This window comes from Hemibagrus wyckioides, linkage group LG04, assembly GCF_019097595.1.
Source record: "Hemibagrus wyckioides isolate EC202008001 linkage group LG04, SWU_Hwy_1.0, whole genome shotgun sequence".
Taxonomy (NCBI): domain Eukaryota; kingdom Metazoa; phylum Chordata; class Actinopteri; order Siluriformes; family Bagridae; genus Hemibagrus; species Hemibagrus wyckioides.
This window is the reverse complement of record NC_080713.1, coordinates 988,699-1,008,698: the sequence shown is the minus strand read 5'-3', so window position 1 is coordinate 1,008,698 and position 20,000 is coordinate 988,699. Positions and strand designations below refer to the sequence as shown.

Genomic DNA, 20,000 nt, shown 5'->3' with positions numbered 1-20,000 from the left:
TCACACACACACACACACATTCAAACACACACACACATTCAAACACACATGCAGACATTCACACACACACACACATTCAAACACACACACACATTCAAACACACATGCAGACATTCACACACACACACACACATTCAAACACACACACACATTCAAACACACATGCAGACATTCACACACACACACACACACACATTCAAACACATTCAAACACACATACAGACATTCACACACACACACACACACATTCAAACACATACAGACATTCACACACACACACACACACATTCAAACACACATACAGACATTCACACACACACACACACACATTCAAACACACATACAGACATTCACACACACACACACACATTCAAACACACATACAGACATTCACACACACACACACACACACACACATTCAAACACACATACAGACATTCACACACACACACACACACACACACACACACACATTCAAACACACATACAGACATTCACACACACACACACACACACACACACACACATTCAAACACATACAGACATTCACACACACACACACACATTCAAACACATACAGACATTCACACACAGTCAAACACACATACAGACATTCACACACAGTCAAACACACATACAGACATTCACACACACACACACACATTCAAACACACATACAGACATTCACACACACACACACACACATTCAAACACACATACAGACATTCACACACACACACACACATTCAAACACACATACAGACATTCACACACACACACACACACACACACACACATTCAAACAAACATACAGACATTCACACACAGTCAAACACACATACAGACATTCACACACACACACACACACACACACACACACATTCAAACACACATACAGACATTCACACACACACACACACACACACATTCAAACACACATACAGACATTCACACACACACACACACACATTCAAACACACATACAGACATTCACACACACACACACACACACATTCAAACACACATACAAACATTCACACACACACACACACACACACACACATTCAAGCACACATACAGACATTCACACACACACACACACACACACACACACACATTCAAACACACATACAGACATTCACACACACACACACACACATTCAAACACACATACAGACATTCACACACACACACACACACACATTCAAACACACATACAGACATTCACACACACACACATTCAAACACACATACAGACATTCACACACACACACACACATTCAAACACACATACAGACATTCACACACACACACACACACACACACACACACATTCAAACACACACACACATTCAAACACACATACAGACATTCACACACACACACACAGACACACACATTCAAACACACATACAGACATTCACACACACACACACACATTCAAACACACATACAGACATTCACACACACACACACACACACACACACACACACATTCAAACACACACACACATTCAAACACACATACAGACATTCACACACACACACACAGACACACACATTCAAACACACATACAGACATTCACACACACACACACAGACACACACATTCAAACACACATGCAGACATTCGCACACACACACACACACACACACATTCAAACACACATGCAGACATTCACACACACACACACACACACACACACACACACACACATTCAAACACACATGCAGACATTCACACACACACACACATTCAAACACACACACACATTCAAACACACACACACATTCAAACACACATGCAGACATTCACACACACACACACACACACACATTCAAACACACACACACATTCAAACACACATGCAGACATTCACACACACACACACACACACACATTCAAACACACATACAGACATTCACACACACACACACACACACACACACATTCAAACACATACAGACATTCACACACACACACACACACACACATTCAAACACATACAGACATTCACACACAGTCAAACACACATACAGACATTCACACAAACACACACACACACACACACACACATTCAAACACACATACAGACATTCACACACACACACACATTCAAACACACATACAGACATTCACACACACACACACACACATTCAAACACACATACAAACATTCACACACACACACACACACATTCAAACACACATACAGACATTCACACACACACACACACACACACACACATTCAAACACACATACAGACATTCACACACACACACACACATTCAAACACACATACAGACATTCACACACACACACACACATTCAAACACACATACAGACATTCACACACACACACACACATTCAAACACACATACAGACATTCACACACACACACACACACACACATTCAAACACACATACAGACATTCACACACACACACACACACACACTCAAACACACATACAGACATTCACACACACACACACACACACACATTCAAACACACATACAGACATTCACACACACACACACACACTCAAACACACATACAGACATTCACACACACACACACAGACACACACATTCAAACACACATACAGACATTCACACACACACACATTCAAACACACATACAGACATTCACACACACACACAGACACACACATTCAAACACACATGCAGACATTCGCACACACACACACACACACACATTCAAACACACATACAGACATTCACACACACACACATTCAAACACACATACAGACATTCACACACACACACACAGAGACACACATTCAAACACACATGCAGACATTCACACACACACACACACACACATTCAAACACACATGCAGACATTCACACACACACACACACACACACACACACATTCAAACACACACACACATTCAAACACACACACACATTCAAACACACATGCAGACATTCACACACACACACACACACACACACACACATTCAAACACACACACACATTCAAACACACATGCAGACATTCACACACACACACACACACACACACACATTCAAACACACATACAGACATTCACACACACACACACACACACACACATTCAAACACATACAGACATTCACACACACACACACACATTCAAACACACATGCAGACATTCACACACACACACACACACATTCAAACACACATACAGACATTCACACACACACACACACACACACACACACATTCAAACACATACAGACATTCACACAAACACACACACACACACATTCAAACACACATGCAGACATTCACACACACACACACACATTCAAACACACACACACATTCAAACACACACACATTCAAACACACATGCAGACATTCACACACACACACACATTCAAACACACACACACATTCAAACACACATGCAGACATTCACACACACACACACACATTCAAACACACATGCAGACATTCACACACACACACACACACATTCAAACACACATGCAGACATTCACACACACACACATTCAAACACACATGCAGACATTCACACACACACACACACACATTCAAACACACACACACATTCAAACACACATGCAGACATTCACACACACACACACACATTCAAACACACACACACATTCAAACACACATGCAGACATTCACACACACACACACATTCAAACACACATGCAGACATTCACACACACACACACACATTCAAACACACACACACATTCAAACACACATGCAGACATTCACACACACACACACACATTCAAACACACACACACATTCAAACACACATGCAGACATTCACACACACACACACATTCAAACACACATGCAGACATTCACACACACACACACATTCAAACACACATGCAGACATTCACACACACACACACACATTCAAACACACACACACATTCAAACACACATGCAGACATTCACACACACACACACACACACACACATTCAAACACACATACAGACATTCACACACACACACACACACACACATTCAAACACACATACAGACATTCACACACACACACACACATTCAAACACACATACAGACATTCACACACACACACACACACACACACACATTCAAACACACATACAGACATTCACACACAGTCAAACACACATACAGACATTCACACACACACACACACACACACACACACATTCAAACACACATACAGACATTCACACACACACACACACACACACATTCAAACACATACAGACATTCACACACACACACACACATTCAAACACATACAGACATTCACACACACACACACACACACACATTCAAACACACACACACATTCAAACACACATGCAGACATTCACACACACACACACACACACACACACACATTCAAACACACATACAGACATTCACACACACACACACACACACACACACATTCAAACACATACAGACATTCACACACACACACACACACACACATTCAAACACATACAGACATTCACACACAGTCAAACACACATACAGACATTCACACAAACACACACACACACACACACACATTCAAACACACATACAGACATTCACACACACACACACATTCAAACACACATACAGACATTCACACACACACACACACACATTCAAACACACATACAAACATTCACACACACACACACACACACATTCAAACACACATACAGACATTCACACACACACACACACACACACATTCAAACACACATACAGACATTCACACACACACATTCAAACACACATACAGACATTCACACACACACACACACATTCAAACACACATACAGACATTCACACACACACACACACACACACATTCAAACACACATACAGACATTCACACACACACACACACACACACATTCAAACACACATACAGACATTCACACACACACACACACACATTCAAACACACATACAGACATTCACACACACACACACACACACTCAAACACACATACAGACATTCACACACACACACACAGACACACACATTCAAACACACATACAGACATTCACACACACACACATTCAAACACACATACAGACATTCACACACACACACACAGACACACACATTCAAACACACATGCAGACATTCGCACACACACACACACACACACACACATTCAAACACACATACAGACATTCACACACACACACATTCAAACACACATACAGACATTCACACACACACACACACAGAGACACACATTCAAACACACATGCAGACATTCACACACACACACACACACACACACATTCAAACACACATGCAGACATTCACACACACACACACACACACACATTCAAACACACATGCAGACATTCACACACACACACACATTCAAACACACACACACATTCAAACACACACACACATTCAAACACACATGCAGACATTCACACACACACACACACACACACACATTCAAACACACACACACATTCAAACACACATGCAGACATTCACACACACACACACACACACACACATTCAAACACACATACAGACATTCACACACACACACACACACACACACATTCAAACACATACAGACATTCACACACACACACACACACACACATTCAAACACACATGCAGACATTCACACACACACACACACACATTCAAACACACATACAGACATTCACACACACACACACATTCAAACACACATGCAGACATTCACACACACACACACACACAGTCAAACACACATACAGACATTCACACAAACACACACACACACACACACACATTCAAACACACATACAGACATTTACACACACACACACACACACACACACACACATTCAAACACATACAGACATTCACACACACACACACACACATTCAAACACACATACAGACATTCACACACACACACACACACACACACACATTCAAACACACATACAGACATTCACACACACACACACACACACACACATTCAAACACATACAGACATTCACACACAGTCAAACACACATACAGACATTCACACACACACACACATTCAAACACATACAGACATTCACACACACACACACACATTCAAACACATTCAAACACACATACAGACATTCACACACACACACACACATTCAAACACACATACAGACATTCACACACACACACACACATTCAAACACACATACAGACATTCACACACACACACACACACACACATTCAAACACACATACAGACATTCACACACACACACACATTCAAACACACATACAGACATTCACACACACACACACACACACACACACACATTCAAACACACATACAGACATTCACACACACACACACACACACTCAAACACACATACAGACATTCACACACACACACACAGACACACACATTCAAACACACATACAGACATTCACACACACACACATTCAAACACACATGCAGACATTCACACAAACACACACACACACACACACACATTCAAACACACATACAGACATTCACACACACACACATTCAAACACACATACAGACATTCACACACACACACATTCAAACACACATGCAGACATTCACACACACACATTCAAACACACATACAGACATTCACACACACACACATTCAAACACACATACAGACATTCACACACACACAAACACACACATTCAAACACATACAGACATTCACACACACACACACACACACAAACACAGTCAAACACACATACAGACATTCACACACACACAAACACACACATTCAAACACATACAGACATTCACACACACACACACATTCAAACACACATACAGACATTCACACACACACACACACACACTCAAACACACATACATACATTCACACACACATTCAAACACACATGCAGACATTCACACACACACACACACACATTCAAACACACATGCAGACATTCACACACACACACACACACACACACATTCAAACACACATGCAGACATTCACACACACACACACATTCAAACACACATGCAGACATTCACACACACACACACACACATTCAAACACACACACATTCAAACACACACACACATTCAAACACACATGCAGACATTCACACACACACACACATTCAAACACACACACACATTCAAACACACATGCAGACATTCACACACACACACACACACACATTCAAACACACACACACATTCAAACACACATGCAGACATTCACACACACACACACACACACATTCAAACACACATGCAGACATTCACACACACACACACACACACATTCAAACACACATGCAGACATTCACACACACACACACACATTCAAACACACACACACATTCAAACACACACACACATTCAAACACACATGCAGACATTCACATACACACACACACACATTCAAACACACACACACATTCAAACACACATGCAGACATTCACACACACACACACACATTCAAACACACATACAGACATTCACACACAGTCAAACACACATACAGACATTCACACACACACACACACATTCAAACACATACAGACATTCACACACACACACACACACATTCAAACACACATACAGACATTCACACACACACACACACACACATTCAAACACACATACAGACATTCACACACACACACACACACACACACACACACATTCAAACACATACAGACATTCACACACACACACACACATTCAAACACATACAGACATTCACACACACACACACACACACATTCAAACACATACAGACATTCAAACACACATACACATTCAAACACACATACAGACATTCACACACACACACACACACACATTCAAACACACACACACATTCAAACACACACACACATTCAAACACATGCAGACATTCACACACACACACACACACACACATTCAAACACACATGCAGACATTCACACACACACACACACACACATTCAAACACACATGCAGACATTCACACACACACACACATTCAAACACACATGCAGACATTCACACACACACACACATTCAAACACACATGCAGACATTCACACACACACACACATTCAAACACACATGCAGACATTCACACACACACACACACACACACATTCAAACACACACACACATTCAAACACACATGCAGACATTCACACACACACACACACACACACACATTCAAACACACATACAGACATTCACACACACACACACACACACACACATTCAAACACATACAGACATTCACACACACACACACACACATTCAAACACACATACAGACATTCACACACACACACACATTCAAACACACATGCAGACATTCACACACACACACACACATTCAAACACACACACACATTCAAACACACACACACATTCAAACACACATGCAGACATTCACACACACACACACATTCAAACACACACACACATTCAAACACACATGCAGACATTCACACACACACACACACACACACACACACACATTCAAACACACACACACATTCAAACACACATGCAGACATTCACACACACACACACACATTCAAACACACATGCAGACATTCACACACACACACACATTCAAACACACAAACAGACATTCACACACACACACACACACACACACATTCAAACACAAATACAGACATTCACACACACACACACACACACACACACAGTCAAACACACATACAGACATTCACACAAACACACACACACACACACACACACATTCAAACACACATACAGACATTCACACACACACACACATTCAAACAAACATACAGACATTCACACACACACACACACACACACATTCAAACACAAAAACAGACATTCACACACACACACACACACACACACACACACATTCAAACACACATACAGACATTCACACACACACACACACACATTCAAACACATACAGACATTCACACACACACACACACACACAAACACAGTCAAACACACATACAGACATTCACACACACACAAACACACACATTCAAACACATACAGACATTCACACACACACACACACACACACAAACACAGTCACACACACATACAGACATTCACACACACACACACACATTCAAACACACATACAGACATTCACACACACACACACACACACACACACTCAAACACACATACATACATTCACACACACATTCAAACACACATGCAGACATTCACACACACACACACATTCAAACACACATGCAGACATTCACACACACACACACACACACACACATTCAAACACACATGCAGACATTCACACACACACACACACACATTCAAACACACACACACATTCAAACACACATGCAGACATTCACACACACACACACACATTCAAACACACACACACATTCAAACACACATACAGACATTCACAGACACACACATTCAAACACACACACACATTCAAACACACATGCAGACATTCACACACACACACACACATTCAAACACACACACACATTCAAACACACACACACATTCAAACACACATGCAGACATTCACACACACACACACATTCAAACACACACACACATTCAAACACACATGCAGACATTCACACACACACACACACACACATTCAAACACACACACACATTCAAACACACATGCAGACATTCACACACACACACACACACACACACACATTCAAACACACATGCAGACATTCACACACACACACACACACACACATTCAAACACACATGCAGACATTCACACACACACACATTCAAACACACACACACATTCAAACACACACACACATTCAAACACACATGCAGACATTCACACACACACACACACACACATTCAAACACATTCAAACACACATACCGACATTCACACACACACACACACATTCAAACACATACAGACATTCACACACACACACACACACACACATTCAAACACACATACAGACATTCGCACACACACACATTCAAACACACATACAGACATTCACACACACACACACACATTCAAACACATACAGACATTCACACACACACACACACACACACACATTCAAACACACATACAGACATTCACACACACACACACACACACACACACATTCAAACACACATGCAGACATTCACACACACACACACACACACACACACATTCAAACACACATGCAGACATTCACACACACACACACACACACACACACACATTCAAACACACATGCAGACATTCACACACACACACATTCAAACACACATGCAGACATTCACACACACACACACACACACATTCAAACACACACACACATTCAAACACACACACACATTCAAACACACATGCAGACATTCACACACACACACACACACACACACACACATTCAAACACACATGCAGACATTCACACACACACATTCAAACACACACATTCAAACACACACACACATTCAAACACACATGCAGACATTCACACACACACACACACACACACACATTCAAACACACATGCAGACATTCACACACACACACACACACACACACATTCAAACACACACACACATTCAAACACACATGCAGACATTCACACACACACACACACACACATTCAAACACATTCAAACACACATACAGACATTCACACACACACACACACACACACATTCAAACACATACAGACATTCACACACACACACACATTCAAACACACACACACATTCAAACACACATGCAGACATTCACACACACACACACACACACACACACATTCAAACACACATGCAGACATTCACACACACACACACACACACACACATTCAAACACACATGCAGACATTCACACACACACACACACATATTCAAACACACATGCAGACATTCACACACACACACACACATTCAAACACACATGCAGACATTCACACACACACACACACATTCAAACACACACACACATTCAAACACACATGCAGACATTCACACACACACACACATTCAAACACACATGCAGACATTCACACACACACACACATTCAAACACACATGCAGACATTCACACACACACACACACATTCAAACACACATGCAGACATTCACACACACACACACATTCAAACACACATGCAGACATTCACACACACACACACACATTCAAACACACATGCAGACATTCACACACACACACACACACACACATTCAAACACACACACACATTCAAACACACATGCAGACATTCACACACACACACACACACACATTCAAACACATTCAAACACACATACAGACATTCACACACACACACACACATTCAAACACATACAGACATTCACACACACACACACACATTCAAACACACATACAGACATTCACACACAGTCAAACACACATACAGACATTCACACACACACACACACACACATTCAAACACATACAGACATTCACACACACACACACACACACACACACACATTCAAACACACATACAGACATTCACACACAGTCAAACACACATACAGACATTAACACACACACACACACACACACACATTCAAAGACACATACAGACATTCACACACACACACACATTCAAACACACATACAGACATTCACACACACACACATTCAAACACACATACAGACATTCACACACACACACACACACACACACACACACATTCAAACACACATACAGACATTCACACACAGTCAAACACACATACAGACATTCACACACACACACACACACACATTCAAACACACATGCAGACATTCACACACACACACACACACACATTCAAACACACATGCAGACATTCACACACACACACACACACACACACATTCAAACACATTCAAACACACATACAGACATTCACACACACACACACACACACACACATTCAAACACATACAGACATTCACACACACACACACATTCAAACACACACACACATTCAAACACACATACACATTCAAACACACATGCAGACATTCACACACACACACACACACACACACACATTCAAACACACATGCAGACATTCACACACACACACACACACACACACACACACATTCAAACACACATGCAGACATTCACACACACACACACACACACATTCAAACACACATGCAGACATTCACACACACACACACATTCAAACACACATGCAGACATTCACACACACACACACACACACATTCAAACACACACACACATTCAAACACACACACACATTCAAACACACATGCAGACATTCACACACACACACATTCAAACACACATGCAGACATTCACACACACACACACACATTCAAACACACACACACATTCAAACACACATGCAGACATTCACACACACACACACACACACACATTCAAACACACATGCAGACATTCACACACACACACACACATTCAAACACACATGCAGACATTCACACACACACACACACACACATTCAAACACACATGCAGACATTCACACACACACATTCAAACACACATGCAGACATTCACACACACACATTCAAACACACACACACATTCAAACACACACACACATTCAAACACACATGCAGACATTCACACACACACACACATTCAAACACACACACACATTCAAACACACATGCAGACATTCACACACACACACACACACACACACACATTCAAACACACATGCAGACATTCACACACACACACACACACATTCAAACACACATACAGACATTCACACACACACACACACACATTCAAACACATACAGACATTCACACACACACACACACACATTCAAACACACATACAGACATTCACACACAGTCAAACACACATACAGACATTCACACACACACACACACACACATTCAAACACATACAGACATTCACACACACACACACACACACACATTCAAACACATTCAAACACACATACAGACATTCACACACACACACACATTCAAACACACATACAGACATTCACACACACACACACACATTCAAACACACATGCAGACATTCACACACACACACACACACATTCAAACACATTCAAACACACATACAGACATTCACACACACACACACACACACACACACACATTCAAACACATACAGACATTCACACACACACACACACACATTCAAACACACATACAGACATTCACACACAGTCAAACACACATACAGACATTCACACACACACACACACACACATTCAAACACATACAGACATTCACACACACACACACACATACACACAGTCAAACACACATACAGACATTCACACACACATTCAAACACACATACAGACATTCACACACACACACACACACACATTCAAACACACATACAGACATTCACACACAGTCAAACACACATACAGACATTCACACACACACACACACACACACATTCAAACACATACAGACATTCACACACACACACACACATACACACAGTCAAACACACATACAGACATTCACACACATTCAAACACACATACAGACATTCACACACACACACACACACACACACACACACTCAAACACACATACATACATTCACACACACATTCAAACACACATGCAGACATTCACACACACACACACACACACATTCAAACACACATGCAGACATTCACACACACACACACATTCAAACACACATGCAGACATTCACACACACACACACACACACATTCAAACACACATACAGACATTCACACACACACACACACACACACACACTCAAACACACACACACACACACATTCAAACACACATGCAGACATTCACACACACACACACATTCAAACACACATGCAGACATTCACACACACACACACATTCAAACACACATGCAGACATTCACACACACACACACACATTCAAACACACACACACATTCAAACACACACACACATTCAAACACACACACACATTCAAACACACATGCAGACATTCACACACACACACACATTCAAACACACACACACATTCAAACACACATGCAGACATTCACACACACACACACACACACATTCAAACACACACACATTCACACACATGCAGACATTCACACACACACACACACACACATTCAAACACACATGTAGACATTCACACACACACACACACACACATTCAAACACACATGCAGACATTCACACACACACACATTCAAACACACACACACATTCAAACACACACACACACATTCAAACACACATGCAGACATTCACACACACACACACACACATTCAAACACATTCAAACACACATACAGACATTCACACACACACACACACATTCAAACACATACAGACATTCACACACACACACACACACACACACACATTCAAACACACATACAGACATTCACACACACACACATTCAAACACACATGCAGACATTCGCACACACACACACACACACACACACACACATTCAAACACACATGCAGACATTCACACACACACACACACACACACACACACACATTCAAACACACATGCAGACATTCACACACACACATTCAAACACACATGCAGACATTCACACACACACACACATTCAAACACACACACACATTCAAACACACACACACATTCAAACACACATGCAGACATTCACACACACACACACACACACATTCAAACACACATGCAGACATTCACACACACACATTCAAACACACACATTCAAACACACACACACATTCAAACACACATGCAGACATTCACACACACACACACACACACACACACACACACATTCAAACACACACACACATTCAAACACACATACAGACATTCACACACACACACACACACACACACACATTCAAACACATTCAAACACACATACAGACATTCACACACACACACACACACACACATTCAAACACATACAGACATTCACACACACACACACATTCAAACACACACACACATTCAAACACACATACAGACATTCACACACACACACACACACACACACATTCAAACACACATACAGACATTCACACACACACACACACACACACACACATTCAAACACACATGCAGACATTCACACACACACACACACACATTCAAACACACATGCAGACATTCACACACACACACACACATTCAAACACACATGCAGACATTCACACACACACACACACATTCAAACACACACACACATTCAAACACACACACACATTCAAACACACATGCAGACATTCACACACACACACACATTCAAACACACACACACATTCAAACACACATGCAGACATTCACACACACACACACACACACATTCAAACACACACACACATTCAAACACACATGCAGACATTCACACACACACACACATTCAAACACACATGCAGACATTCACACACACACACACATTCAAACACACATGCAGACATTCACACACACACACACACACACACACATTCAAACACACACACATTCAAACACACATGCAGACATTCACACACACACACACACATTCAAACACACATACAGACATTCACACACACACACACACACACACATTCAAACACATTCAAACACACATACAGACATTCACACACACACACACACATTCAAACACACATACAGACATTCACACACACACACACACACACACACATTCAAACACACATACAGACATTCACACACAGTCAAACACACATACAGACATTCACACACACACACACACACACATTCAAACACATACAGACATTCACACACACACACACACACACACACACACACACATTCAAACACACATACAGACATTCACACACAGTCAAACACACATACAGACATTCACACACACACACACACACACACACACATTCAAACACACATACAGACATTCACACACACACACACACACATTCAAACACACATACAGACATTCACACACACACACATTCAAACACACATACAGACATTCACACACAGTCAAACACACATACAGACATTCACACACACACACACACACACATTCAAACACACATGCAGACATTCACACACACATTCAAACACACATGCAGACATTCACACACACACACACACACACACACACATTCAAACACATTCAAACACACATACAGACATTCACACACACACACACACACACACACACACACACATTCAAACACATACAGACATTCACACACACACACACATTCAAACACACACACACATTCAAACACACATGCAGACATTCACACACACACACACACACACATTCAAACACACATGCAGACATTCACACACACACACACACACACATTCAAACACACATGCAGACATTCACACACACACACACACACACATTCAAACACACATGCAGACATTCACACACACACACACATTCAAACACACATGCAGACATTCACACACACACACACACATTCAAACACACACACACATTCAAACACACACACACATTCAAACACACATGCAGACATTCACACACACACACACATTCAAACACACACACACATTCAAACACACATGCAGACATTCACACACACACACACACATTCAAACACACACACACATTCAAACACACATGCAGACATTCACACACACTCACACACACACACATTCAAACACACACACACATTCAAACACACATGCAGACATTCACACACACACACACACACACATTCAAACACATACAGACATTCACACACACACACACACACACATTCAAACACACATACAGACATTCACACACAGTCAAACACACATACAGACATTCACACACACACACACACACACACACACACATTCAAACACATACAGACATTCACACACACACACACACACATTCAAACACACATACAGACATTCACACACAGTCAAACACACATACAGACATTCACACACACACACACACATTCAAACACACATACAGACATTCACACACACACACACACACACACACACATTCAAACACACATACAGACATTCACACACACACACACACATTCAAACACACATACAGACATTCACACACACACACATTCAAACACACATACAGACATTCACACACACACACACACACACACACATTCAAACACACATACAGACATTCACACACAGTCAAACACACATACAGACATTCACACACACACACACACACACATTCAAACACACATACAGACATTCACACACACACACACATTCAAACACACATACAGACATTCACACACAGTCAAACACACATACAGACATTCACACACACACACACACACACACATTCAAACACACATACAGACATTCACACACAGTCAAACACACATACAGACATTCTCACACACACACACACACACACACACACATTCAAACACACATACAGACATTCACACACAGTCAAACACACATACAGACATTCACACACACACACACACACACACACACACACACACACACACACACACATTCAAACACACATACAGACATTCACACACACACACATTCAAACACACATACAGACATTCACACACACACACACACACACATTCAAACACACATACAGACATTCACACACACACACACACATTCAAACACACATACAGACATTCACACACACACACACACATTCAAACACACATACAGACATTCACACACACACACACACACACACACACACACATTCAAACACACATACAGACATTCACACACACACACACACACATTCAAACACACATACAGACATTCACACACACACACATTCAAACACACATACAGACATTCACACACACACACACACATTCAAACACACACACACATTCAAACACACATACAGACATTCACACACACACACACATTCAAACACACATACAGACATTCACACACACACACACACACATTCAAACACACACACACATTCAAACACACATACAGACATTCACACACACACACATTCAAACACAAATACAGACATTCACACACACACACACACACACACATTCAAACACACACACACATTCAAACACACATACAGACATTCACACACACACACACACATTCAAACACACATACAGACATTCACACACACACACACACACACACACACATTCAAACACACACACACATTCAAACACACATACAGACATTCACACACACACATACAGACATTCACACACACACATACACATTCACACACACACACACATATTCACACACACACACACACACCGAGTGTGAATCGTACCATTGCAGCTCTGACAGCAGTCTCTCTGTACAGGAAAGGGACATGTGATCTCGGGACAGTGTCTCCTCTCACAGGTCACCGTGCCTTCACGACACACACACGTCCCACACGGGTCAGAGATGTCCGCAAAACTTTGACCGTTAGCGTGTTCCACACCATTATACAAACATCCTGCACACACACACATTCACACACACTTAAGTAAATTGGATTAAACACAAGTACAAACTGATGTTCAGTCCGAGGTTCGTACCATCACACGTGCGACAGCACTCCTGCTGGATAGGGTGGGCGCAGGGGGCAGAGGGGCAGGGCGCACGGTGACAGCTGACCATCCCATTGGTGCAGGAGCAGATCCGGCAGTTGTCTGTGGGATGGTGGAAGTGCTGTGTGTGTCTATATGACCGATCTTCATAAACACAGTCAGCAGGGGGCGCTGTGACATACAAACACACAATAATGACTATAAAAGGATCAGGATACGTGTGTGTGTGTGTGTCACAGAAAGAGGCGGGGCTATGATGAAAACATTGTCAGGAGGCGTGGCCAGTCACACTGCTCTCAAAAGAGACATTTATTTAATTTTATTTATTTAATGTATGTGTTATGTAAGGAGTCTCTGCTGTGTCTGTGTGTGTGTGAGAGTTCTCTACAGTTCTCTAAAGTGTTCTAAGGTTCTCTGCTGTGCTCTTCAGTTCTCTAAGGTTCTCTAGAGTTCTCTACAGTTCTATGTGGTACTCTAGAGTTCTTTACTATGCTCTAGGGTTCTCTAAGGTTCTCCACTGTGCTTTAGAGTTCTGTACAGTTCTCTTCTCTGCTCTAGAGTTCTCTAAGTTTCTCTATAGTTCTCTAAGGTTCTCCACTGTGCTCTAGAGTTCTTTACAGTTCTTGTTGGTTCTTTGCTGAGAATATTTTGATAATTATTTGTGTGTGCGTGTGTGTGTGTATGTGTAGGAAAGGACAGAGCCGGCTGTACTTCCTAAGAAGGCTGGCTTCCTTTAACATCTGCAAAAAGCTGCTGCAGATGTTCTATCAGACTGTTGTGGCGAGTGCCCTCGTCTATGCGGCAGTGTGCTGGGGAGGCAGCATAAAGAAGAAGGACGCCTCACGTCTGGACAAGCTGGTGAGGAGGGCGGGCTCGATTGTGGACTCAGAACTGGACAGCCTGACATCAGTGGCAGAGAGGAGGGTGCTGAGCAGGCTCCTGTCCATCATGGACAATCCACTGCATCCACTGTACAACATCATCTCCAGACAGAGGAGCAGCTTCAGTGACCGGTTGGTGTCACTGCCCTGCTCCACTGACAGACTGAGGAGGTCGTTCCTCCCCCATGCCATGTGACTCTTTAATTCAACACGGGGTGGGAGGAGTCAGTGCTGACACTACTCTTCTCTCTGTCCTGGACTGTACAATAAACCACACACTACACACAATACACTCCGGTTTATACAGAACTCTCACTACACTCCGGTTTATACAGAACTCTCACTACACTCCGGTTTATACAGAACTCTCACTACACTCCGGTTTATACAGAACTCTCACTACACTCCGGTTTATACGGAACTCTCACTACACTCCGGTTTATACAGAACTCTCACTACACTCCGGTTTATACAGAACTCTCACTCCGGTTTATACAGAACTCTCACTACACTCCGGTTTATACAGAACTCTCACTACACTCCGGTTTATACAGAACTCTCACTCCAGTTTATACAGAACTCTCACTACACTCCGG

The 20,000-nt window shown here is 41.8% G+C and overlaps 1 protein-coding gene across 2 annotated transcripts in view; it reads right to left on the bottom strand.

Annotated features, from left to right (window-relative positions):
- The window catches only part of kcp (kielin cysteine rich BMP regulator), an 80,262-nt gene that overhangs the window by 36,988 nt on the left and 23,274 nt on the right, over positions 1-20,000 (bottom strand). For both annotated transcript variants that reach the window (XM_058388013.1, XM_058388014.1), the window contains exons 23-24: positions 18,512-18,694; positions 18,259-18,429 (exon numbers count right to left, since the gene is read on the bottom strand). In XM_058388013.1, the coding sequence (XP_058243996.1) occupies positions 18,259-18,429; positions 18,512-18,694 (354 nt within the window). The remainder of the gene's footprint in view (positions 1-18,258; positions 18,430-18,511; positions 18,695-20,000) is intronic.